We start from the raw sequence: 24,833 nt of genomic DNA, 5'->3' as shown, positions 1-24,833 counted from the left end.
TGTGTGTGTGAGTGCGTGCCTGTGCGTGTTTGTAAAAGGATTTGGGAGCTGATGCTTCTACCGTCTGTGCTCAAAAGTAGTTTGTAGTTACAAGAAGAGAGCTGATAAGACCATACCGTCCTCGGACCGAGTTTCTCCCCTTCGATTGCCGTACATGGACCTTCCAGTGCTCAGGATCATCGAATAAAGGCTTCATACAGACCTTGCCACGGAATCATCCTTGACATGGCAAACACAAGTAAATGAAAGTATATCAACCTTCCTCCAACGCTGGTTGATGCCCACTGCTCTACATGGGTCATACTCGCACTGACAGCCAGGCCCTTTTACAACATGCTCAACATTCCTGACCCTCATCCCCCTCATTCCTGCCTAGCGGCACTGACTGCTTGCAGCTCAGTCCGAGTCAGAGACCGTTCAGCCTCACGATGAGAAATGGTTCTATGATACTGTCTGACGAGAAGAGGACGTTACAAATAGACTCCTGTTCCTTTGTGACTTGATTATCAATTCATCAGGAAGTGGATCATACACCGCATTATGCGAGGCTAAGCTTGCTGTACAAGAGCATGACGATAATAACAAGCAAGGAACCATGAAGCTGTAAACTTCGCTCTAGGCAAAGCAGCGGAGATGCTCGGGAGTCTAGCGATATGCTCCGGGGACCATTCGTCTGCTTCATGGCTTGAGCAGGTAATCCAGCTGTCTGGTCAAGTGCGGTAAAGATATCAAGGCATAGCAAAATCGACTGTCATGTGCCGGTTCCTTCTCCTCGACGGCGGATTCGTTGAGTAGTTGTTTCATCAGCTTCACCAACGGAAGCAATCCTGTCGCCATTGCCGCATGATAAGGGATTTCACCGGTCTCGCTGCAGGCGCATTCAGCAAGAGAAGGGTCCTCTCTCAACATCGTCTCTGCCTGACGGGAAACGTTCAACACAAGTCTAGGCGTTGATAGGACTCAAGTACCATCTCGAGCTTCTTTCGATGGATTGCTTCACACAGAAGAGCCGCTCTCTCGTGCTTCGCCTTGATCTTTCTCAGCTCAGGATGCAGCGAGTTCTGCTGGATCATTTCTGCCACCTGTTCACAGAGTGAGCTTTTCTTCATGCCAGCAAACGAGACAGACCGAGTTTCTACTGATCCCTCGGAGTTCTTGAGATTCTCTGTTTGCCCACAATGTGAGTTGATCCACAATCTTCTTCTCTTTTGAGCTCAGCGCGGTCGCGCACTGTTCATTTTGCCTTCGTCTGCCCAAAATCTTGATGAACCTTTCCTTCCCGTAGCTGGTTGAAGTAAGACTGAGTGTCACTGTTTCAAAGCAAGCAAACAAGAATATCCTACCCATCTGACGCGCTGAATAATCCATTGGCTTCTGAAAACTTATGTACAAGCATTCGTTCATGGTTCGATAGCGCTGGTGGGAATTTGAGGCTCAGAGCGTCCGCACTGGCATGAGTTGCGGCATTGAACCACAGCAGGAGCTTCTCCATGTCCTCTCTGGCAACACTTCCTTCCGAAGGACTCATCACCTCAACAAGTAGATCAAGTCAATTACCTTTCTGCCTGTCGGGCTGACCTGGAAGGAAGACATCACATCTGCACGGGTTTTGATGTTTTTGCCACGGAAAGGGACATTCGTCAAGGGCAGCAGGATTCACGTCATTGCCTTGCTCGTTCGAAAAGAGAATCTTGTGATTGTGACAGGTTCTGGTCATCGATGGGACTTGTCTTTTGTTGGATGCGTGAGTGGAGGCTTGCGTGCTGCTGGGTGAGAGCTTCGCTCGATCAGCGTACGATAACGATGTTCTCCCAGTGACTATTTGCGTTGGAATCTGGTGATGACCGTCTTGTCTCTGGGGTATGAGTAAGGGAAAGTCAACCAGCCGCTGTCTCTCTCGAAAGGTCTGCGCGCTGTGAAAACCTTCTTCGTCGTCGTCGATCACTCTTTGACCAGCATCCTGGTTCTCGACATCAAAGTGTTGCACTCTCTGTCTCCCACGGTGACTCCTGTAACTTGTGGAGCCGTAAAACGAACTCAGTATAGATCTAGCGTCATGCTGCATCCTCCTAGCGGCTTCTCTCTGCTCCTCTGAAGCACGTTGGGCAAGGATATCCGCACGGAGGTCAAACGCACGTGTAACCCTGGGCTCATCTAGCTTCAAGCGAGCAAGATAATCGTCCAACCTCACGCATTCCTCTCTGCACAAGTCTCTTCTATTCGCAGGGTGCTTGAAGTTCAAGGTTGACAACAAATAATTTGCCAGAACCTGCCCACAAACTTTCACACGCGCGCAATCACATATTAGACTACGTCACCTTGCCGTCGAACCATCTCATCGTTTGCACGTTCTCATCCGCAGGAAGTTCGAAAGGCTCATAAGGAAGGAGGCATAGAGGCTCAAGTGAGATCATGTCCTCTTCTTCCCTCAGGCTTTCCCACCACCGCTCATGTCCACCACCAGCCATTTTCGCTGAGGTATAATCGACTACCCCACCCCACTTCAGAACTGAAGTTTCATATCTTCGGACCCCTCATACCAGACCCCTGGGTGTTATATGCCAGTTCGAGTCACTGAGGATCCTGTGGACGATAAACCACCGGGCCGCCGGCCGGCCCACCAGCTAGTTTTGGCCCTGTACCCCTTGTCATGACCTTTGAATAGAGGGAAATGTACCCCTCCTCTGAGCATAGTTCTGCTGGTTGCAGTCCCCCTACAAAGTTTAGTCAAAGATTGGATGTACCCCTCATGTCAGAATTGACAGGGGTTACTTCCCAGATATTGTGAATATACCGGTATATTGATGGTTTTTGCCTGGGAAAGCAAGGGTAGTAGAACTTCAAGTGGGTCAAACGGGGGTGGGGTTATCACAGATAAAACACACGGTAGGGTATTTGCTGCAACGGAGGGGCGGAATGGAGCCAAGGACATGATGGGTCGCAAGTTGCATGGAAACGATGACCGAGAGAGGGAGCAGGAAGGGAGCAGGAAGGGAGCGAGGATGGAACAGAAAGGGAGCAGAAAGGTAGCAGAAAGCCTGGGAGCGTGGATATGAGTTAGTAGAATGCGGTGTTTACAGGGATCGAAAAATGAGATAAGACGAATAGCGCAAGTATGAACGGTTGTCAGCGTTGTTGTGTTTTTAGAGGAACTAACTGCGCTTTTGCTGCAGCAGAAAAATTGGAAAAAGGACTCTTTTCATAATCTGAAATCCATTTGATGGCATCTCCATCTGTGATAAGGTTATTTTTTTGCCTTTCAACATCCGGATACTTGTTTCAAAATCAAAAAAGTATCGATTTGCAGTCACAAAAACTCCCTTTCTTCCCGAAGTTTTCTCATAAGAAATATTCAAACATAGCACGGTTGTCGGCAAATCTAAAGATACAAGCCTTTCAGAGATTGCCATTGCTCCCAGTTGCACCTTCAGAAGGAGGTGTTTTGTTTCCAGAATGCAAGGCGATCGTCCAAGTGAGCGGCGAGGACGAGCTTTCTTCCTTGCGAAGCATTGAAGGAGAAAGGCTTCCCCTGTTTGGATACTGCACAGTCGATGAATCAGGTGAAATGTTTTCCGTTGGAACGATGGCTTTGCTAGAGAACGTGCACTGGGCTTCCGTAGTCTCTGAAGAAGAGGAAGGAGATGTCATGGACCTGGATGAACAAATCGCAATCTGTTCCTGCATTGGAGTTCAAAGATTCAAGATCCTCGAAGTTGAGCAATTGAAGCCGTTTCCTGTGGCGAGGGTCCAGCTATTCGCAGATGAGCTGGTTAAGGAAGAGGAAGCTAAGCTCGAGACAGTTGAAAAGCTCGCAATGGAGACCGCACAGGAGGTCTACACGGCAATCGAGAATGCTTCGTGTTGACTTTATCGTGGGCATTTGTAGGTTATCCGTCTGGAAAGCAAGCTAACGAGTGATAATGATGAAGAAGGACATCGACGAGTTGAGGAAGCGACTTCAAAGATTCTGCGCTTCACTCCTGGTGGCCCTGGGACCGAACAGAAGGCATTGCATCATTTATTGTTTTTTGTCCAACACTTACTTTGCGGCAGGTGATGGGTCCACTCGGACCTATGGGCTTCAAATTAGGAGAACGAGAAAGACGAGAGTTTCTCTCTTTCGCCCTTGCAGACCTGCAGAACGTCCCAGTGGTCGTGAGATACGATATCTTGAAATGCAGATCCACCATCTCTCGGTACTGAGAAGACTTGGAAATCATCGACTCGATGATCCTATGCTGACAACACTGCAGATTCAAAAGAGTGGCAGAGATGATGAGACCGGCACTGAACGAGCTTGCTGCCAAAGCATCTTTGAAAGACTTGAAGGAAGCACCTGACACTTGAGGGTGCTATGTTGTGCTATCACGATGTGAAAGTGATGGCGGATGATACTAATGATCCATAGTTGTTTAAGAGGCGTGGGAATTTTTTAAATTGAAATGTAACGTTGAAAGCAAAACTGACAACACTTTGCCTCCTTTTTAAATTCACTTTCAACTTTGAGTCCGATTTCCTGGTCCAGCCGGGCCGGGCCTGCCGGGAGACGGTCACACGAGGGAACTAAACTTCTCGCCGGGTTCCGACTCGGCGAGTCCGGCACTGGCCGCACAAGCCTGGCAAGTTCCCAACTTTTAAAAGGCTCGGAACTTCAGAACGGTTCACGCCAGGTTCACGCCCCCGTCATCAATCCTGAGGCGCACCTGATGGCAGTCGTTTGGAGGGGGGATGTGGGCGTCCAGCAAGCAACAATGCGAAGTAGAAGAGTGGTCTTGCTTTGCTGCGCAGCTTTTCTCACTCAGATGCATCTGTCAATGGCTTCTTACACCCAGCAAGATGTAGATGATAGTGAGGAGACATCAAGTTCAACAAGATCCAGCTCTAAGTTCCTGGCTTCCAAGGGGATTCCACTCCATGACGGAGTGAACGTAGTTATGTCAGGTAAACTTCGACCCCTCATGGGAGAATCGGTCTATGGTTGGCTGATTCACTCTTTCAGGAAGGAAACGAGACGAGGCTGTGAAGGAAAGCGTGAAGGATTCACATGCCCAAAAATCACACGATCGTATCGACAACCTTGATGCTGCAATGTGGAGGAAGAGAAGTGAAGGCCGAACCCGACGAGAAACTCTTGCTCAGAGAATGTAATCGAACATCTCTCATTTGTTTTCCCCCTGAAATTTATTTGTTTTCAGTATTCAAAAGATAGATTCTTGGACTTGGGGATGGTTTCAATATTTTTCAGCAACGGACTACACCAAACTTGCAAGAGAACATGTTTGTTCCTCATTTCCATCTGCAAGCTGCAAAAAAGATAAAGATATCAACTTCGATGTGATGTAGGAGACCATGGAGACTCCAAGAATTCATCGATCACTAAAACCATTTGTATAATAAACGAATAAGTTGTGATGGTTTGCAGAGGGCGAGGTTGAGGTTTGTTTTTCGTTGGAAGAAAGTCTCACAACTTTCGGATACGTTGAATACCTTTGATCATCGAGATGACCGATTCCATATATCCGCAGCTCACTTGCAAGGCTCGAGCTCTCTCCAATGGGTTTCCAAACATGTACTCCACCTCCATTTGCTTTCCCTCAACAAGATCAATCATGGTCGACGGGCGGTAGGGGCCTGGAAGAGCAAGATTGTCAGCTTCGTTTCTCAGATTCTCAGGATCTTTGCTTCACCCATATTGTCTGTCCTTGAAAACATTGCCGCAATCGTCTGAGAAAACACAGTTACACAGACCGCCTGTGAGTTCACGACATGCAATGAATTCATACCTCATCATTCAGTCTATACTCTGGAGAGATATTCCTGGTCTCAAGATCTTCATTTCCAACTTTCACGACGTCTTCCATGACCTTGCGAGCTAACAGTCGCAGGTCTGGGTCCTTCACTGATCTCAATCCTCAGAAGGTGCAGTTTTCGCCTTACAGTTACAATGATGTCGGTGGTGATTCCGCCCATCGCCACCTGTGCAGAGTCCGTTCAAGGCAGATCAAAGACTGAAATTCCATGGAGAAGAAATCTTAAAGTCTAACCGCAATTCCTGCAAGTACTGTAAATAGCTGACGAGACAGCAATGGCAGGACAACCGTTGAATGGAATATTCCAACATAGCTTCTCCCATCTTGAATAGAGCAGACAGTCGCTAGTCGTAACCTTCACCTTTGAGCCCTCAAAGAGGTCCACAACTTTTGCGAGCTCATCCTTGTCATCTTTGTAGTGCCCAAATGTGATTGTGCCGTACCTGTATCAGAAGGTGAGAGTGTGGCAGTCTGTCAGGATTTCTGACTTGAGGTGATTCACTTCTCCATCGCTCTCACGATTGATGCAGGTGAAGGCCATCCCTCCAAAGATCTTATCATGCGGAAAATCAGAGGCCAGGCAACTCTCGATCCCGAACCCGTTGATCACGGCCAATATTCTCGTCTGCGGACCCATGCAACCCTTTACGAGTTCCTTGCAAGCTTCTAAAGCGTAAGATTTTACAGACAGAAGAACCCAGTCGACTTCTCCAATTTCTGTGACATCCCCGACAGCCTTGACTTGAGCAAAGTTGACATCTCCATCCACAGACTTGATTCGCAGGCCATCTGCTCTTTGTCAGATTTGAGCTCTTCCTTCGCACACGTCCTCACCCTTATTCAACCTATCCAGGTCTCTCCTCGCAAGGAACGTGACGTCATGCCCAGCTTCCAACAACCTTGCATGAGTTAGGTTTGTAGGAGGATTGAACGAGCTGTACCTTCCCCCGTAATATAGTCCTACCGCACCCGACCCAATGACGGCAATCCTGAAGTTTGACATACTAGCTCAGGCAAGTTTCTCCCCTCGCTCTGGTTTGCCCACCTGCTTGGATCTTTCATGGTGATTGTACTCGATGATTGCCTCCTGACAATGTTCGCACGTGATCGAAATGTTCCGGAACCCAGCTTCTGCAAGTAAAGGTCTTGTCATTACCTGGCACTGATCGAAAAGGATGGAAGGGATTCATACAGTGAAGGTCGTATGCATCTGAAATGATTGCACGCCCAACAACTCGACGATCAACAGGACGAAGAGCTCTAGCAACGGTCCTCGATTCATCGTGACAGCTACCTGCTCCAGAAAAAGTCACAAGCAAGCTCTTCTATCTTCATCGTCCCCTTCCCGCTCCTGCGTGTTGTCTTCTGAATCTTTCCGTATTCATTTCAGCTCTCACTCTACTCTTGTGATCTCCTTCCTTGCTGAGGTTCCCCCTCCTCCTTTCCTTCCTCCATTTTGTGGTTGATCGCTTCTTTGCGACTTTTCGGTCGTTACAGACCGTTGCAATCATTGAGACGGTTATTGATGCACCCGTTACGTACCGTTGCTCCTCGACAGCCACGCGCGGCATGGGGGAGCGGATCAAGTACGGCAGCTTGGAGGGCCTGGCAGGTGAGGAAGGAGGAGAGGATGAGCCGACGGGAAGCAGCGGAATGGACAAACATGCTGGTTGTGTCGATCTAGATAGTTTCTATGCCGACCCTCTTGGGTTCTCTGCTTTTCTCCCCTGTTCCTCTGCGCGCTTTCACCGTACAGGAAGTGTGTGGTACCTCGATCGCAAGAGCGTTGAGTGTAGTCATGTCTTCCTCTGGGTGGTTCTCACTGAAGTCAGTCGAGGCTGCGTTGAAGAGCCAGACAGTGAGGGAGAAGGGACTTTGTATGTACCTGTAGTGCGGGAGAGCAGCAGCGACGGGCAAGGATGCAGGAAGGATCAAGGGGAAATAGGCTGTGCTCAACCTATCGAGCGGGTGGAGGATAGCTGAACGATAACAAACGAGATTATTCATAGCCACCCATGGATGATCACAGCTTGTAAATCATGTATGAGAGATTGGAAGTCCAACTTGGATGTGGCAGACGTGATCATGAAGTTGGTGCCTTCTTACACTGTTATGTCTACAGGCAGGAGGGATGAGAAGCCGATCTCGTCGATCTCAGGAGGAAAGACTTCTCTTGTACCAATGACTGAGGAGACTCTCCGAGCAAGGCAGAAGCATGATGAGATGCTTCGGAAGTGAGTCGATCCGTGCCTGAAAACGCTATGCGACTGATAGGCAATTACACAGATTTCAGATTGAAATGCGTGCGAGGACTGTTGCTGGTGCAGTTGCAGTGATCTTGTGGCAGCATACGAGTGACTTGGCATCGCAGCTCCTACGAACGATCATGATGTCAAGATGCAACTCAGAAAATTTCGGGAGCCTATCTGCTTGTTTGGGGAAGGGCCAGGTAACAACGATATTGCAGCTGATAACAACTAGAGTCATGCTGAGTCTAAAAACCAGCTGAACGTCGTGATCGTCTCAAGATCATTCTTGCAAGAAAGGAAGTCGAAGAAGGAATATCAGCCAACGATGTACCGACCACCTCTCAATGACTCTCTCGAAAACATAACCTTTCTTCAGATTGTTTCTGGTGCTCGCGAAGACGACGATCGAGACTTCCGTGATGGACAAGTGAAGGAGGTCTGTGACGAAAGCTATCGTCCCCTCAGCATGATCTCTATGTTTGTTTACATCGTTTGCGCAGACTTTCTATACTGAGGGACCTGACGAGCTGAAAACTGCTCGGTTGTGGATAGCTGAGTACTCGCTACCAAGGGCGAAGAGCAGAACGATGATAGCAAAGAGGAAGCAGGTTGCCGAGCCTTGAAAAATTCTCATCCTTCATCCTACTTTGCACTACATTTCATTTGAAATTTCAACTCGAGATTTGATTCCTGTCTTTGATATTTAGGCCGAGCTCGAAACTTACATCGCGAAAAAAGAGGCCAAGTTGAAGGAGTACGAAACGGCGATCAAAGGTGTGAGGAGAGGAGCTGGCATGTGGTGAGATGATGACGTCTGAATGACAGAGGGGAGAGAAATACCGGAGGAAGACATCGAAGATACCCGCATGGATGAGGCACGAGTTCAACTTAGACTCCTCTCCTGCCTCCTCCCCGTTCACTTCCCTTCTCCTCCTCTATGTCCTCTCCTGCCACTTGTGCTTCTCTGCCCTTCATCCTGCTTGTTGTCAACTCATCTACTCCTCGTCTTCTCCACCTTTCCACCTCTATTCCTCTTCCTCTACATCATCTCTCACTGCAGGCTGACCTGAAGATTAACTCTACGGCAGGACAATGAAACAGAGCAGGAGCACAACAGATTCATGGACAAGGCTGGAAAGGTCGTCGCTTGCCCACTTCACTACTTGGATGACACGTTGTGCTCTCAGTATCGAAATCTAGATTTGTCTTCATCGCAGATTGGTTTTAGAGTTCTTCTTGGACTAACTTGGAGCTGACTGCTTTTGAAGGGGATGCTCGACCTATATCGGGATGTAGCTTCAGTCCTGATGGACAGGTGCTTCTCTGTTGCTCCTTGCGAACTTGCCGACAGTCTTTTAGTTTCTTGCGACAAGTTCGTGGTCGGGAGTGGCGAAGATTTGGTCAATGCCATCATGCGACTTGAAGTTCACCTTATACGGGCATGCCGAGCGATTAACAGGTGTTGGTTCTACGTCTGTTTCTGATTGTCGTTGTGCTGACGAGTTCACTTCAGACGCAAAATTTCATCCTCAGTTCGATTCGGCGGCAGTAGGTATGTCCAGCAGTTGTCAGAAGGAGCCGGCAAATGAATGTCGTGCTAGGGAACACGGAAGGAAAGGGAAAGGTTGTGGCGGCTGCAACCAGCAGTGCAGACCTCAAGGTAAAATCGTTGGAGGCTGTTGCTGGCGATGAGGTCGATGATCAGGTCAAACTGTGGAGCAACGACTCGTTCAGGGACATCGGGACGCTGGAGGTATCGATCTTCCTCCTCCTCTCCTCGTCTCACACTCTCTGCAGGGGCATGCAGGGAGAGTCTGTAGGATCGGCTTCCACCCCTCCGGGAGGTACTTGGGGACAACAAGCTTCGATAAGGTGAAGAGAGGGAAGGAGACAGGCAGGAGAGAGCAAGGAGAGGGGAGGGATGGGGAGCTCATCAAGAAGCCTCATGGAGGGAGTTGATGCTTGTTGCCTTAGACTTGGAGAATGTGGGACTTGGAGACGCAGCAAGAGTTGCTGTGCCAGGAGGGACATTCGCGTGCTCTCTACAATCTCGCGTTCCAGGTGAAGAGGAGGAAGAGAAAGGGGGGAGGGTGAAGGAGGATGACAAGAAATCTCCTTGACATGTGAGTAGGTTGATGGAGCTCTGGTGGCTTCTGCCGGGTTGGATGCGATCTGCAGAGTCTGGGATCTTCGAACTGGACGGTCGATCATGACGCTGCAGGGACATGTCAAGCAGGTGCTTGTCAAGTGTCAAACGGATGCGGTTGACTGAGGTGACTGCCAAGATCTTGGGACTTGACTTCAACCCGGACGGCGTCAAGATCGCGACTGGCAGCGATGACAACACCATCAAGTGAGTCGTGCGAGGGCTCGAGGAGAGTCCTGACCCTGTACAGGCTGTGGGACCTGAGGAAGCGAAAGGCCTACTACACGATGCCGGCCCATCCAAAGTGAGCGCAAGGAGGTCGCAGGGGTTGGCTGACGCTGCCGCAGTCTTGTGTCTGCTGTCAAGTACTCCAGCTGTGGAGATTTCCTCATCTCCTCCTCCTACGACAGGACATGCAAGGTACAGCTTTTCGCTGCCGCTCCACGTGCCTCTCACGTGGCAAAAGATTTGGAACCTCCGAAACTTCACAGCGATCAAGACTTTGTCAGGACACGACGAGAAGGTTGGTAGAGGAGGAGAGTGAAGGATCAGTGACGTTTCTCAGGTCATGTGCGTTGACTTCGCGCCAGCTGGAGATCTTGTGGTCAGGTATGAGCTGGGGTTCTGCTGGGAGAGAGAGGCATGACTTGACTGCAGCGCCTCCTACGATCGTACCTTCAAGGTGTGGTCGACAGAGTGAGGCGGGACCACCAAGCCATGTTGAGGCGAGCTTGCGGGAGAGCGCAGGAGACGCTGACGTGTTGATATTAAAATGCGAAATTGACCCAGGGGGTCTGAATGCTCAGCAGCTGCTTGGCGTCGTCGGAGATGTTCTTGCAGTTAGTGGCGTGCAGGCTCTTGAGGCAGGGGCAACCTGTCACCACCTGCATGATCCCCTTGTCGTTCACCTTGTTCGACTGAGAGATGGTCAGGGCCTCGAGCCTCCTGCACGTAGCCCCGATCTTCCTCAGCGTCTTGTTCCCGACCTTGCGACACGCGTAGAGGTTCAGAGCCGTCAAGCTCGTGTTGTTGATGATCACATTCCCCAGCGGCCCCTCCGACAGAGACTCGCAGCCGCTCACGTCCAGCTCCACGAGCCTTGTCAAATTCGTCGCCATCATGCTCACTGTCGTGTCATCCACCAGGTGGCAGCCAGCAAAAGAGAGCTTCTCTAGACAAGTGCAGGAGGAGACGATCTTCACGCTTGCTCCCACTGTCACTCCCACACAAGACTCCAAGCTCAGCTCGCGCAGCTGCCGGCAGTTCTTGGCGATCGCTTTGACCGCATGCTCTTCGATCTGGGTGCACCTGCCCACTCGCAGGACCTCGAGGTCCACCAGCTGCCGGACGATCTCCTGCAGGCCGTGAGTTGAAATCAAGTCGCACGACGTCAGGTCCAGGTGGGTCAAGCTGGGAAAGGCCTCGTGATCTGCAAGGGCCAGCAGGGCCGCGTCATCAAGGCGGATGCATCCTTCCAGTATCAGCGTCTCTAGCTTCTTCAACCGTCCTTTCCAAGATTTGATTGACAGGCTGGACAACTTGACGCAGTTGCGGAAGTCGAGAGTCCGGACAGCAGGGCAGTTCTTACCGATGCTGATGACGGGCACGTCGTCCATGGTGTAGGAGTCTTGGGCAAAGGCTTCCACCATCTGACTGCACACCTGCGCGATCTCATTGAGGGCGGCGCCGGTGATGAGGGGGCTGTGACTCATGTCAAAGTACTGGAGCTGCCGGCAGAACTTGGGGATGTAGAATGCGCTCTGATTAGAGACCTTGGGAACAGAGCGAAGAGAGATGTGCCGCAAGTTTGTACATTTCTGAAACACCTCCATCAATGCCTTGTCTTCGATCAGCAAGCAGTTGTCCACCACCAGCTTCTGCAAGTTCTTCAGCTGCGCCAGCACAATGATCGACTCGCTTGTCACGGGGCAACCGCTCACGTCTAGGGCTGTCAATGTTCGCTTTGACTTGGGGATGATGTACGAGAGGACGGAGTCGTCGCAGTATTGGCAGTTTGCCATGCACATGTCCTCCACCACAGGGACCTTCCCGATGGATCGTCGGATCGCGTTAGCCCCGACGTCCGGCGAGGAGGAGAAGTTCAAGTTCTTGAAGTCCGAGAACTTGTTAGACGCGACGCTCACGGCCGCGAAGTCTGATCGAGACAACTGAAACAAGTGATCGAGCTTGTGCACAACCTTGTTTGCCGTCGCGTAGTCTCTCTCCCACTGGTAGAGCATCCCCTGCAGATACCTTGCTCCTGCTCTTGCCCGCAAACGTGCCGCCGTCTCCTCGATGCGCGAGAGCTTTGCCTGCTGGACATGCAGGTCGCCAAGTCTGAGAAGCGTCTCGGTGATCTGAGGTCGGATGCACAAGGAACGTCGGTAGAGCTCTTCAGCCTCGTCCAACGAGGCACGAGCGTCGAAGAAGGTGAGAAACTGCGAGAGGAACATCTTTGCGTCGGCACAGCACGTGACTGCTTGCAGGTTCATCGCGTTGTTGTGTTGGATGGCCTGTCAAGGCTATCAATCAAAGCGCTCGAGGGGTTGTACCTCACCTGCTCGAAGACGCGAACAGCATCGGCGGCAAGCTTCTTCTTGTTGTCAAAGTCAGAGATCCGCAGGGCCTCAGCAAGGAGCTCGAAGCCGCTCAGGCACTCGATGGGCACGAGGTTGACGACTCGGATCCTCTCTTCGGTCTTGATGACGTCATGAGCTAGAATTCTCCCGCGCTTCCCGAAGATTTCCCAGGGATCCTCACGGAAGGTGATGCCGGTCATGGAGGAGAGTCTGTCGATGACCAACTTCATGTCGCAAAGCGTCCTCCATGGTCGATTCCTAGCGAGCGCGAGTGACCCCGGGAACTTTTCGTTCATTCGCTTCTGAACAACGTTGGACCAGAACTCAGTCTCCTTCTCCTGCGCTTCGAACAAGGAGCTGTAAACGTCTGCAGTGCAGCTGCGAGAGTCCAGGGGCTGATTCTTACCCTCGTCCACCATGCTGCGCCAATCCTTTCTCAGTTTGCTCTTGACAAGTCGCGCTACCATCTCCGACGCCACCATGCAGACAGTCCTCTCGTTCTTGCAGTAGGAACCCACGATCCCCAGGAAGCGAACGTTGATCCCGTTGCGATGGAGGATGGAGGCAAGAGACTTGATCAAGTCCGGGAAGTCATACCCGTGAGAGTCGAGGTAGCTGGCAACGAAGGGGCAGATGTTTCTCCGCATGAAGTTGAAGAGCTCTCTGCAGTTTGCGTTGTCTCTCCTCGCATCCTTGCCCACGAAGCTCGAGAAGCAATCGGCATTGATGGGGGAGGAGCTCAGCTGAAGCAGCTCGGGCCGCATGAACCTGCTCAGATGATACCTCTCGGAATCGATCGGATAGGTCGGGGGCTCTGGCGGGAGGACTCGGGAGCAGCTCATGAGGTAGTTCCGTTTGTCTTTGCCGATGAAGGCCTGCAAGTCAGCGACGAGGTGAACATGCTCTTGCTCGCCATCCACCATCATGACATGCGGCTTGAGATTCAGAGAGATTCCCAGCTTGCGGAGGCTCCTTTGCAGAGAGTCCTGCCATACAAACGTCATCGTGTGATATTGTGGAAGGCGACTTGCTTTACCTTTGCGTTATCCCAAGCTGTGGCAACCGTCTCTGTTTGATCATCTTCTTTTGCAAATATATCCATCATGTCCTTGGGGTCAGCCATCCCAGGCAGCACTGCAGTGGCAAGAATCTTGTGTCCCAGGTAGCAGAACAAGGCTGACAGGGGAACGCAAACATCGTGTTCGTACGATTCTTTCGAGAGGAACTCGATGGCTCTGAACTCGTTTGACAAGGCTTTGCTTGCTGCCTCAGTACCTCCGAAGAACTAGCAAGGGGTGAGAACAAGCGATTCAAACAGATAGCAATGTACATCAGAGTCGTCAGCCGCTACTTGAAACACAATGTTGCTGTGGCAATAGATCGGGCGCCACTCGTCGGCATCGTACACAAACTCCTTGAGGACGTCATTGCGATCTAGCGCACTGAGAACTTTGAAAGCAAGAGGCATGGCTGTTGGTTTGATGCTCTTCTGCACGTAGGGCAACGCTATCTCCTCCACGATCCTCTTCCCGATGGACAGCACATTCTGAACGAAATGCTCCTGCATGTTCCCGATCTTGGCGAGGGTTGTGAACTTTGTCTCAAGGAATCTGCTCTTGATCCTCCTGATGTTGGTTTGAAACTCCTCGTTCCAGTCTCTGGCCTCCAGCCTCATGTTAGCTCCTCGTCTTGGTCTGAACACTGACCGCACAGGAATCTGCGACGCGTCATTGTTTCCTGTGATGCCGATCCCCCACTGGTTCCCCTCCCCTTCGTTTCTCAGAGACCCAACGACGCTCTTCCTCTCATCAACAAAGTGATAGGCGTCGGGCCTCTTGGCTGGTAGCACAGAGGTCCTCTTCACATGCTGCACCGCGTTGGCAGCGCTCAGCCTGACCTGTCATGGCATGAGGACAAGAGTTGTAGAGGTGGAAGCAAACCTCTCTTGGCTGGGTCAGCTCCTCCGATCGCTCTTGCTTCAGCTCTTCCATCACATCCTGCAGCCTCTGTTTCGTCCGTGCGAGTTTGTCGACGACCTTTTTGATCTCGATCGACTTCGCCAGCTGGTCTCTCTTGTTCTTCAGTTGGATCTCTGCTATCTGTGTCCGAAAGATTCTCAGCTGGTTGATCCTCTCCTCCAACCTCTTGTTCAGCAGCGAATCCAGCTTGTCCCGCATCATCCCTGACGGTGTTGCCAGCAGGCTCTTCTTCGTCCTGCTCCTCTGTAGCTCCTCATCGAGTTTGTCCAACTCGTACTGCTCGCTAGGCACGTCGTCATCTTCGAGCAGGGGAAGGTTCGGCTCGAACTTCACGTCTGAGATGTGTCCGCTCTTAGTTGTCACTTTGTTCCCTTGCCCCTGCTTGCCATCGATGGCGTTCCGTAACTTATCCATCTTGAACCGAAAAGCACAATCGACTGTCACCCTCTCCGGCGCAAGTTTGCAGATGGCTGGTCGGCCGCGTCTTGTCTCATGAGTTTCCCAGCCCTCTCATCACTCTCCTCTCTGCTCTGAGTAATCATCATCCTTTCGCCTCTTAACCCACTCCATTGAGAGTCCGATCGCATCATCCCCTGAAGGACCTTCAGGCCCCTCTCCTCTCTCCTCTCTCCTCTCTCCTCTCTCCTCTCTCCTCTCTCCTCTCTCCTCTCTCCTCTCTCCTCTCTCCTCTCTCCTCTCCCCCTCCTCCCTGCCCCACCCGTCTTCATGGTTCCAGCATGGTTCATCAACCCAAGCAAGCTGAGCGGGCCTACTGTTAAAAAACATTTTGTAAAAGCCAGAAAAAGAAAAACTCAAAAAAAAGATTTTGGGACAGTAAAATTTCTGAAAGCATTTTTTCAATTGAAATTTTCTGCCTTTTTATGGTTGAGTGACGCAGCAGACACGCGGCGATAATGCGGAGGAGCGGAGGAGGAGGAGGAGGAGGAGGAGGAGGAGGAGGAGGAGGAGGACGAGGACGAGGACGAGGAGGATCAGGAGGGGAGGAGGAGTCAGGAACTGAGATAAGTTGCAGGAGGAGGCAGGAAGAGTAGCAGGTGGGACCTCACGGAAAAGCAGTTAAATTGGCAAAGAGAAGAGGCGGAGAGGCAGGCAGGCAGGCAGGCACTGATGAAGACAGAGGCAGAGATACAAACAAAGTCAAGAGACATAGTTCCGAGTGGAGAGGTCAGAAGTCGATTGGCTCGAGAATGCCTTATGATGACAGGAAAAATATATGCATTCAGACGCACAGTTCAGCGGAGGTAGAGGAATGTCACCAGAAGGAGTAGGAGTAATTTTCTCCTGCATATTGAAAAATTCGATTTTCCCCTCCTCAATGGCAACATCTGAACACTTTTGATCTCGCAGGGTTTTGTGCACGAACAGTCTGGTCTGCAGAAGAAGATTTGTGGAGAGAGAGCAGCTGCCTGCCGGGCAGCAGAAGCGTGAGAAGGAGCGAGCATGATCAACTCGATCTTTGTCATGTCTCCTACGGGAGAGGTCATCATCGAGAAGCATTACAGGGGATACATCAGCAGGACCTGCTGCGAGTTGTTCTGGAATGAGGTACAGCAGGCATCGAACCCGTCGGAGGTGAAGCCGGTGATGGTTACACCCAAGTACTACGTGATCCACGTGCAGCGATACGGGATGTTCTTCATCGCCGTCGTACAGAGAGATGTCATCCCGCTGCTCGTCACTGAGTTCCTTCACCGGGTGGTGGACGTGTTCAGGGACTACTTCAACGAAGTCAGCGAGGAGAGCATCAAGGAGAACTTCATCACTGTGTATCAGATCATGGACGAGATGATGGACAACGGGATCCCGATGACAACCGAACCCAACGTCCTCAAGACGATGATCGTCCCTCCCACCATCCTCGGGCGTGTGGCGACGAGCATGGGGGTCAGCGACAAGAGCAACCTGAACAGCGACCTGCCCGAGGGCATGCTGAGCAGCATCTGGTGGAGGAGGAAGGGAGTCAAGTACACGAACAACGAGATCTACCTGGACATCATCGAGGAGATCGACTGCAGCATCGACACCAACGGGCTCATGGTGACTTGCGACGTGTCGGGGGAGGTCCTGGTGAACTGCAAGTTGTCTGGGATGCCGGACATGACTCTGTCCTTCACCAACCCGAGCATCATCGACGACGTCAACTTCCATCCCTGTGTGAGGCTCTCGAGGTACGAGAGGGACCAGGTCATGTCGTTCGTCCCCCCCGACGGCAAGTTCAAGCTCGCCTCCTACAGCGTCAACACGACTGGGCAGGCTGTCACCCTCCCTCTCTACGTGAAGCCGCAGATTCACTTCAGCGGCACGTCGGGGCGCGTCAACGTGATGGTGGGACCCAAGTCGAACCTCGCGGGGAGGACAATCGAGGACGTTGTGATCACCATCCCCTTCACCAAGAACATCGCCACCAACAACCTCTCTGGTACAGGAGCAGAGGCGCTGTGTTATGCTGAGCGATGGTGATGATGCTGATGACGATTGACATGACGATGATGATGATGACGATGATGGAGATCATCATGCTTTTGAGGCGATGAGGGAGACATCATTCAGTGCATGACACTTGCATACAGTGAATCACGGTACTGCTCACTTCGATGATGCTTCCAAGGTCCTACGGTGGGAAATTGGCAAGGTAAGCCTTTTCTTCCTCTTCCCTCTAACGCTACCATGATTGCTTCCTCTTCCTCTTCGTCTGCTGGACTGATGTCGTTCTGCAGGTCCCCAAGGAGAAAAGTCCATGTCTCAACGGCTCCGTTTCTCTGGTATCCTCCTCCTCCCCCCCCTTTTCCTCATCATCATCGTAATCTCCTCCTCCTTCTCCCCTCCTCCTCTCCCTTCTCCTTCCCGTCTTAGTTCCTCTATCGTCCTATCGCCGTCCTCATCCTCTCTTTCTTCTTACAACTTCCCGGCTCTTGTTTTTCACTCTCGCAGCCTCTCGGACGTTCTTGCATGCTGAGACTCCAGCAGGTGCCAGGGACTGAGACGCCAGAGAGCGGGCCAACCATCCTCGTTGACTTCAAGGTTGTTCATCTCCACTCTCCTCTACCCTCCTTGCTCGTGTCCTCCTCGTCCTCCTCTACCTGCCACCATCACGACTTTCCTCCCTCTCGACCTCCTCCTTGTCCTCGTCTTCCTCCTACCACAGCCACACAAGTTTCATTCCCCGCTCTTCCTTCCTGTCACTGCGCGTGCGTTCCCTTCACCCGCTTCACCCGCCCTCCTTCCTCGCCATCCCTCGTCCCTCTCCTAACTTGGAGTGCAGATTGTGATGTTCAGCGCTTCTGGCCTCAAGATCGATGCACTGACGATGAGGTAACCGAGACTCTCTTGTGCTGTGCCTGACGGGGAGGCAGCGGTGAGCGGTACAAGCCGTACAAGGGAGTGAGATTCGTGACCAAGGCAGGGAGATTTCAAGTGCGCTCGTGAAGTCTGTGATGCAGGAGACGAGGAGGAGGAGCCAATCTTATGTCATGAAAATTAGGATGAGGAGGGAGAGGAGGGAGAGGTAGAGCGGTGAAGCAGCGATTTGTAGGAAGAGCAATGGAAGAGAAAACACGGAAGAGAAGTTGTAGAGGTAGCGGGCAAATGAGAGGACATGAAGATGGACAAGACAACTCCAGGGATCTTTTGCTCAGTAACTAGATTGATCGCAAGTGTAACAAAACAAGAATCTCCTCAACTATCAGGGCCGAGAATACCACAGGACGTTCCGGTCGCCTCCAGCCATCCCCTTCACGCTCTCATCCTCATCCTAACAACAGCACCTTCCGGCTTCGTCGTCAGGTAGAACTGCGGACGAGGTTCCATTAAGTTCTCCCACTCGTATCTCTGCAACAGGGTCGCCAGTATCTGCACACAGTCACAAGGGAGGACAGGGAGGATTATGTTCATGAGAAGGAGTAAGGAAGAGGAAGAGGAGGATCAGGAGGAGGAGACGGGGGGGTTGGGAGGAGAATCAGGAGGAGGAGGAGGAAGATCAGGAGGAGGAGGAAGAGGAGGAGGAGGAGGAGGAGGATCAGGAGGAGTTGCCATACCAGCCGCAGTTCCACCATCGCCAAATTCTCTCCCACGCATCTCCTCATCCCGGTGCTGAAGGGACGATAGATCGTCTTTAGCTGCCAACAGGTCAGCTCCTCCTCCTCCCCGTCCTCTCCTCTCTTCCTCATCTTCTCCTCCTCCACCCACTCCTCCCTCTCTTCATTTTCAACCCATCGTTTCCGAGCTCCTCCTCTTACTCTCTCGTGATCTTCGCTCTTCTCATCCCATCTGCTCCTCTCGTCAGGGCCTTCCAATCCTCCCCTCCTTTTTTCACCTCTCCGGAACAAACTCGTCTGGTCGAGTAATGCCTGCAGCGCACATGTGTGAAATCTCTCCACTTCCATGCCTCCTTCCTACTCCTCCCTCCTCCTCTCCTCTCCTCTCCTCTCCTCTCCTCTCCTCTCCTCTCACGCAGTGTCCTTCTCTCTCTCTTTGATCCTTGCTCTCACCGCTTCGATGCATCGCAAAGTTAGATACGCTCACTGTGCTACCCGCAGGGATGGTAACTGCAGATGGGCAGATCAGAACCCCTTCCCAGCCCAGCCCCCCCCCCCCACCCTCCCCTGCCTCCTCCTCCTTCCCGTTTCCTCCTTGTCATCCCTCGTCCTTTTGTCTCCTCCAACACAACTATCTTCAAACTCACGTCCTCCTGGGCACGGGATATCTTTTTGTGCCAGTCTGATAGCAGAGGTGGCGGCAACTTTGGTAAAGAAGCAACAAGAGTAAGGTTCCTCGTCGTCCTCCTCCTGCTCCTCCTCCTCCTCCTCACCGGCCATAGTCGCAATCCTTCCTTGATAACCCAATTGAGGTAAACGAGAGAACTGGAGAACATCATACATGAGAGGGGAGGAAGAGGACGTGAGGAGGGGACGAGAGGAAGGAGAAGGTGCAGGGAGGAGGGGCTGGGATGCACCTCAGTTGTGCTCTTGTGAAATGTTTTCTTTCAGGGTTTGCTTTGTCCAATTCCTCCTGTTTGCAATCATCATCATCATCATCATCATCATCATCATCATCATCATCATTTGCATCTTTTCTACCCGTATCTTCCTCGCAATCTCCGGTTTCTTTGCAACTTCAATCACAATCCAGGCAAGCTGATCAAAGGATGTGAGAAGGAGGAGGGGATTCTGTCAGAGATCACTGTGTATCCAGTTGTATCATGTCCAGCTATCAGGAAGATAATAATATCTGCTATCCTCTCCCTGCAAACCAACAGTCAACACGCTGAGTTTTGTGACTCGTCAGACTCAGTGAAGTCTCCTACTTGTCCGAAGGGTACGGAGATCGCATCAGGTGCCCTGAGGGTTTGAACATAATGAGGAGGCTAATCAGACAAGGTTTCAGGCTCACCTAGCACGGAGCAGTCCCGAGCAAGCTCTTCATCTGTGTGAGACGCCCTGTATTTGTTGACAATGTCCTGCAGGACTGTTTCAACCTGCTGCTTTCCTGGTCCTCAACTCCTCCTCACCCTCCCGAGCTCACGAAGGAACAGCCCTGAACGGTCGAACTTCTTCTGGTGTTCAGCCCACCACATGTACTTGCGCAGCGGGTTTGTGACCTTCGGACGGAAGTCAGGAGGCGCAGTCAGAGGCTGTAGCAACGTACTCTCATCACTGATATCTCGTTCACAATCGTGTTGACGCTTTCCAAGAATGACTTCCCCATACTCTCCCTCTCTGCCCCTCCCTCCTGGAGGAAGCAAGGTCAGCGAGCCCTCGTTCCAGTACGCGGTCACTTGCCCTTGTCAGATCCCTCATGCTGTCTGACTTGAAGTCGAACAACGACCCGCAGGTGAAGTCCAAACTCAGCCGCAGCTAAGGATAGCATCAGCATAGCTCTCCTCCCTCCGCTCCCTCTCCTCCCTCCTCCCTCCTGAGCTGCAAGCACTCACAAAGAGCTCGCAGGCGTCGAGGTCTCGCTCCGACGACGCCATCCTGTCCAAGACCTCCCCCAGACTCTCCATGTACTTGTTCAGGTGCGGAATTATCCCATCCATCTGCGCCATGGAGAAGGCGCTAGCAACTGCCTTGCGGCTCGCAAGACAGCCAGGGATGGATCCTTGAGTTGTGAGCGGCCTCGAGAACATGTTGGGCCCTCCAGTGAAGCTCGAGAAGAGCGAATACAGCCACGGCGCTTTCGGCGACTCCTCCAGGACCAGCGACCGGTCGCCCTCGGTGACCAACTTGGCAACCGACGGGTCGCAGACGAACACCCACGGCGCGAGTTGGAAAAGGGGGATCCTGATGACAGGGCCATACTGTTTGAAGTACTGGTATTGCTGCGAGGCATAGGACCATGGTTAGTTGCGCAACGAGAAGCGTACCACTTACGTAGAGAGGGAACTGCCGCTGCACGCTGATGTGGCGAAAGGAATGGAACCTTGAGACGGGAACGATGGGAGGCAGCGTGATGCCCTTCGGAGTCCACCAGAGCCACCGGCCACTTCCGTACACCAACCACCTCCCGATACGCAGCAGCTTCACGCCAAGAAAGGTCCCGGCTGCGACGAGGAGGGCATGGCGAGCACGGAGGCGCAGGGCTAGAGCGGAGAGATCCACCTCCCTCATCGCCAAGGAGCCTCTGAGAAACTCAATCAGATCGACAGGTCAAGAGACGCACAGGGCGGCGGCGGCGGCATGCTGAGCTCCACGAGCAGGTCCAGGGAAGGGCGAGAACCAAATCTTGCAAGAAACAAGAGCAAAAAACCCCGAAGGGTGGGGTCCTAAATAGGGAAAGGGAGGGGAGGGGTAGGTATCGGAGACAAAGTGTAGAACACGAGTGACCACGGTGTACTGATCAACTTTGGAGGGAGCGGGAGGAGAGGCCCTGAGAGGAGAGGAGGGGGAGAGGAAAGGGAGCAGAGGAGAGTGAAGAGGCAGGACGGAGAGGCAGGATGAGAGGAGGAGAGATGTGAGAATAGCAGGGGATATTGGGGTGGAAGGAAGGGAGAGATCGAAGAATGGGGAACGAGCGGATCCGGGAGAGATGAGGAGAACAAGAGAGAAGAGATAGGACAGACCAGCCAGGCAATAAGGCGATGAGAGATAGAGTGATTGATTGAGGTATGATTGAGAGCAACTGGTGATAGTGAGAGTGTTGGCAAAAATGCGTGCAGGGCAGCCTGAAAGGTGTGTTCACAGTGTTGTGAAGGAGGAGGATTGGGCGGGGTAGGGGAGGTCGTGAAGGATTTCAAGGGAATGAAACGGATGAGAAATCGGGGCAACAAGGCTAGAAGAGTAAAAGGACAAGAGACATGAGCGCAAATCCTCGCAAGAAGAAGATCGAACACCACACATAGAAAGGGAGGAAGGGTCAAATCAAAGATCTGCAAATTCAAGTGCCAATCGTGTGTCAAGTGCAATCAGAAATTACAAAGGGAACGAGGAAGGCATGACGAGCCATGTCTTAATCAAGGGCGTCTTGCGAATTCTCCTCCTCTGCTCTGGTTTACATCGCCGATAACTCTTGCCTGAAACCATCGAGGAGAACTTCTATCCCTCCTTTCTAAACCGAACAGAGCTTTGGGGTTTGTCCCTGCCACCAACACCTCCCAACACCCTTTTTCTCAACCATACTATGTCACAAACTTTTCGCTCTGTTCTCCTCTTATCCTCTTACTCCTCGAGTATGTATCCATCAACCCCAAACCAATGAACCTTATCTCTTCTTGCTGTTTCTTCAATCACCTTTCCCTCCTTTCCCCGCTTTCCCTTCACCTTCACCTCAGGCCTCCATCTCCAATCCTTCAGTTTTATCCTACGATCCCTCTTGAACCCTTTTAAAACCCCCCCCCCCCCCCCTCCTCCCCTCTTTCTCCTCCTCCCCCTTCCTCTCGCTTACCCGAAACTTGAGCTACCACATCTCACTTGCGCTCTCATCGACCTCATCTATCTTCATCCTCCTCCCTCTCCAGCTCCTCGGCCTCGTGCTCGTCTCTTCCTCTCCCGCTCTTTGGTCCAACCGGACATCGGCCGACGCCAAATCACTCGCTTTGACATTTGCACGAAAAAAAGCCTAGTCCTCGTATGAGTTTAACTTAATGTTGGGTATAAATGATATAGTCACGTTACTTTCGGAACGGCACGTTGAAGATATCGGATTCACTGTAAAGCACTACTTTATACGTCCTCTTGACTCAGCCTCGGTGAGCTAGCCTGGAACCTCCGGCCCGGCCGCGTCACCGGCCTGAGCCTCAGTCGGGCCCGAGTCGCCGCTGACTGCCGGGCAGTCGGCACTGAGTTCACGTTTCTGGCAGTCTTCGTTACTCAAAGTTAAGTTAAAAATAGTGCGGCGGCGTTCGGAGTCTCCACCGGCGGCCCGAATTTTTTCAAGTCCCCGGTACAGCCTCCGTGGTTCACTCAGGCTTTTTTTTGTCCGTACCCCCGGGCAACCGTTGCTCCGACACACTGGGTACGGGTACCCACCCACCCCTGACAATCCTTCGAGTCGGAACAAACTGAAGGTTACTTCGAGTACCCCGCTCAACCACCACCAAGGTCAGCACTCTGGGAGGGTCCTTGAGGATCAGGGAAAGCAAGGGGACCCTCCCAGCAAGCGCCCATTATCTGCCTCTGTTGTACGGGCCCAGTGTGACCCCACCCCCCACCCGGCTACAAAAGTCAACCTCCCCTTTGTACCCCCACCCCCTCCAGGCTCCACCAAATATGTACTGAGTTCAGTGACCCCACACAGGTTTTGCGGGTACCCTACCCCCCATTTTGAACCTCATTTCTCAACGACGCCTCCTGTACCCTACCCCACGCAGCTGTTTGTTCTGGGGCACCTACCCCTCTTTCCTCTATTTATCGTACTACCCCCCATTTGGGCTGTCAACTACCCCCATTCCAGGTTCAAGTTGATGTGTGTTACATTCCCCCGTCGCCATGCCGCCTCCTTCGATAGGAACGAGCGCATGGCGAGCGAGCGAGGAGGAGACGAGTCCTCATCTTGCTGATGCATCTCGAGCATTTACCTTCTCTTCTCCCCTTCCTCACAGCCTCTCTACGTCTACGTCCATGACTCCGCTTCCGCCGCCTCTTGGGGACCCATCCTCTTCCATGAAACCACTCACCGAGCTCACGTGTTCACTGCAGTCTCCGTTCGGCCTCGACAAACTTCCTCCTCATCTTATGATACACCATGGTCTTCGTGTCCATAGGAAATTCAGCACTCCTGTCTCTCTTTCTTGTGCACCCAACGTTCTGTTCTCAGGTAGAGCCGTTCACATGCTCTATTCGTCTGGGTCAACAGAGGGAACGATGAAGAGTGTCTCATCCGATGAGACCCTGTGCAATGACAGCGAGTATCTCAGTGACGCGACAACATCTGAGATGATGGTTAGCGATCGGCCCGACAGCGCACATCCGAACGAAACGTGCCGGCAGGCCGAGGAGGGGTCGACCAACTCAGCACAGGAAGTCGTCCGCCCAGCATGTTCACCTGATGACAAAAGCGAGGTGAGGGACACGAAAGGAGCGAGGAGGTATGGGGATGCTGATGCAACCCAACGTCAACCTGTCTTCTTCTTCGGGGATGACGCGTTACAGCTCCTCGCAACTCCGACTGAGTCGGCCCTGCACCACGGCATGCATGGAACGACGTCACGAAATGCGATGAGCTGTGCGATGACGTTCAAGAAGCCATGAGACAGAAATGCAAACAATTCGAGATGGAACGCTGGCTCATGGAGAAATCGCTGATTGTAGAGAAGAAGGAAAGGACCAAGTTGGAAACGGAAAACACAAACCTCAAGGCCGAAGTGCATGATTTGAGATTCAGGATATCCGAAGCTGCTACAGTTCTCAAGAAGGTGCTTACGTTGTCATATTTCAAGCAGCTGGAGTCCTGTAAGGCTGAGCTGCAGTCAAGGGATGAAGAGGTGGAAAGGTTGAAAAGTGAACTGGACGAACAGAAGAAAATCAACGAACAACTGAAAGAGGCACTCTCAGGGTACTTGATCAACGTGTAGATCTGGGGATGAGAAACTCTGTCAGTTTGACCTTATTGTATTA

General features: G+C 52.0%; 10 protein-coding genes across 10 annotated transcripts; 6 read left to right on the top strand and 4 right to left on the bottom strand.

Annotated features, from left to right (window-relative positions):
* Positions 1-678: 678 nt before the first annotated feature.
* GUITHDRAFT_148464 (hypothetical protein) lies at positions 679-2,468 on the bottom strand (the record flags this gene model as incomplete). The annotated part of the gene is made up of 7 exons (XM_005819604.1): positions 679-918; positions 969-1,082; positions 1,129-1,300; positions 1,344-1,512; positions 1,558-1,578; positions 1,924-2,269; positions 2,319-2,468. 7 exons carry the CDS (start codon positions 2,466-2,468, stop codon positions 679-681), a joined length of 1,212 nt encoding a protein of 403 aa, XP_005819661.1.
* Positions 2,469-3,583: 1,115 nt separating this feature from the next.
* Positions 3,584-4,347, top strand: GUITHDRAFT_148463 (hypothetical protein; the record flags this gene model as incomplete). The annotated part of the gene is made up of 3 exons (XM_005819603.1): positions 3,584-3,832; positions 4,054-4,196; positions 4,254-4,347. The coding sequence occupies 3 exons, from the start codon at positions 3,584-3,586 to the stop codon at positions 4,345-4,347; spliced, it is 486 nt and encodes a 161-aa protein (XP_005819660.1).
* Positions 4,348-4,814: 467 nt separating this feature from the next.
* GUITHDRAFT_121157 (hypothetical protein) lies at positions 4,815-5,148 on the top strand (the record flags this gene model as incomplete). The annotated part of the gene is made up of 2 exons (XM_005819602.1): positions 4,815-4,941; positions 5,000-5,148. 2 exons carry the CDS (start codon positions 4,815-4,817, stop codon positions 5,146-5,148), a joined length of 276 nt encoding a protein of 91 aa, XP_005819659.1.
* Positions 5,149-5,461: 313 nt separating this feature from the next.
* GUITHDRAFT_82106 (hypothetical protein) lies at positions 5,462-6,813 on the bottom strand (the record flags this gene model as incomplete). The annotated part of the gene is made up of 7 exons (XM_005819601.1): positions 5,462-5,660; positions 5,803-5,894; positions 5,938-5,976; positions 6,082-6,253; positions 6,299-6,599; positions 6,645-6,709; positions 6,752-6,813. 7 exons carry the CDS (start codon positions 6,811-6,813, stop codon positions 5,462-5,464), a joined length of 930 nt encoding a protein of 309 aa, XP_005819658.1.
* Positions 6,814-8,107: 1,294 nt separating this feature from the next.
* GUITHDRAFT_166652 (hypothetical protein) lies at positions 8,108-10,905 on the top strand (the record flags this gene model as incomplete). The annotated part of the gene is made up of 23 exons (XM_005819600.1): positions 8,108-8,131; positions 8,182-8,259; positions 8,316-8,386; positions 8,436-8,495; positions 8,560-8,667; positions 8,767-8,833; positions 8,885-8,934; positions 9,148-9,198; positions 9,247-9,280; positions 9,328-9,374; positions 9,419-9,518; positions 9,573-9,611; positions 9,661-9,719; positions 9,765-9,812; positions 9,857-9,931; positions 10,034-10,120; positions 10,191-10,295; positions 10,345-10,412; positions 10,456-10,509; positions 10,553-10,625; positions 10,672-10,728; positions 10,771-10,814; positions 10,863-10,905. Coding segments are annotated over 23 exons (1,442 nt in total), but the record flags the coding sequence as incomplete, so codon positions are not given.
* Positions 10,906-10,972: 67 nt separating this feature from the next.
* On the bottom strand, positions 10,973-15,177 carry GUITHDRAFT_121154 (hypothetical protein; the record flags this gene model as incomplete). The annotated part of the gene is made up of 5 exons (XM_005819599.1): positions 10,973-12,718; positions 12,763-13,770; positions 13,821-14,069; positions 14,115-14,681; positions 14,725-15,177. 5 exons carry the CDS (start codon positions 15,175-15,177, stop codon positions 10,973-10,975), a joined length of 4,023 nt encoding a protein of 1,340 aa, XP_005819656.1.
* Positions 15,178-16,129: 952 nt separating this feature from the next.
* AP3M (Adaptor protein complex 3 subunit MU) lies at positions 16,130-18,461 on the top strand. Its single transcript, XM_005819598.1, has 6 exons — positions 16,130-17,203; positions 17,355-17,416; positions 17,502-17,546; positions 17,752-17,805; positions 18,047-18,096; positions 18,138-18,461. The coding sequence occupies exons 1-6, from the start codon at positions 16,225-16,227 to the stop codon at positions 18,208-18,210; spliced, it is 1,263 nt and encodes a 420-aa protein (XP_005819655.1). The 5' UTR covers positions 16,130-16,224; the 3' UTR covers positions 18,211-18,461.
* Positions 18,462-18,516: 55 nt separating this feature from the next.
* GUITHDRAFT_121152 (cytochrome P450) lies at positions 18,517-21,389 on the bottom strand (the record flags this gene model as incomplete). Its single annotated transcript, XM_005819597.1, has 14 exons — positions 18,517-18,633; positions 18,819-18,899; positions 19,020-19,050; positions 19,097-19,130; positions 19,272-19,328; positions 19,592-19,643; positions 19,860-19,916; positions 19,964-20,024; positions 20,087-20,120; positions 20,173-20,239; positions 20,291-20,380; positions 20,428-20,511; positions 20,714-21,100; positions 21,153-21,389. 14 exons carry the CDS (start codon positions 21,387-21,389, stop codon positions 18,517-18,519), a joined length of 1,389 nt encoding a protein of 462 aa, XP_005819654.1.
* Positions 21,390-24,047: 2,658 nt separating this feature from the next.
* Positions 24,048-24,467, top strand: GUITHDRAFT_121151 (hypothetical protein; the record flags this gene model as incomplete). Its single annotated transcript, XM_005819596.1, has 1 exon — positions 24,048-24,467. The coding sequence occupies one exon, from the start codon at positions 24,048-24,050 to the stop codon at positions 24,465-24,467; it is 420 nt and encodes a 139-aa protein (XP_005819653.1).
* A 23-nt stretch (positions 24,468-24,490) lies between these two features.
* On the top strand, positions 24,491-24,790 carry GUITHDRAFT_121150 (hypothetical protein; the record flags this gene model as incomplete). Its single annotated transcript, XM_005819595.1, has 1 exon — positions 24,491-24,790. One exon carries the CDS (start codon positions 24,491-24,493, stop codon positions 24,788-24,790), a length of 300 nt encoding a protein of 99 aa, XP_005819652.1.
* Positions 24,791-24,833: the final 43 nt, after the last annotated feature.

Source organism: Guillardia theta (assembly GCF_000315625.1).
Source record: "Guillardia theta CCMP2712 unplaced genomic scaffold GUITHscaffold_215, whole genome shotgun sequence".
NCBI lineage: Eukaryota > Cryptophyceae > Pyrenomonadales > Geminigeraceae > Guillardia > Guillardia theta.
This window is presented reverse-complemented; position numbering and strand designations above follow the sequence as displayed.

Coding starts and splice junctions, on each gene's coding strand:
- AP3M (XM_005819598.1), top strand. CDS start 16,225: ATGATCAACTCGATCTTTGTCATGTCTCCTACGGGAGAGGTCATCATC. Junction 17,417..17,501: donor TACGGTGGGAAATTGGCAAG/GTAAGCCTTTTC, acceptor GTCGTTCTGCAG/GTCCCCAAGGAGAAAAGTCC. Junction 17,547..17,751: donor TCAACGGCTCCGTTTCTCTG/GTATCCTCCTCC, acceptor AGACTCCAGCAG/GTGCCAGGGACTGAGACGCC.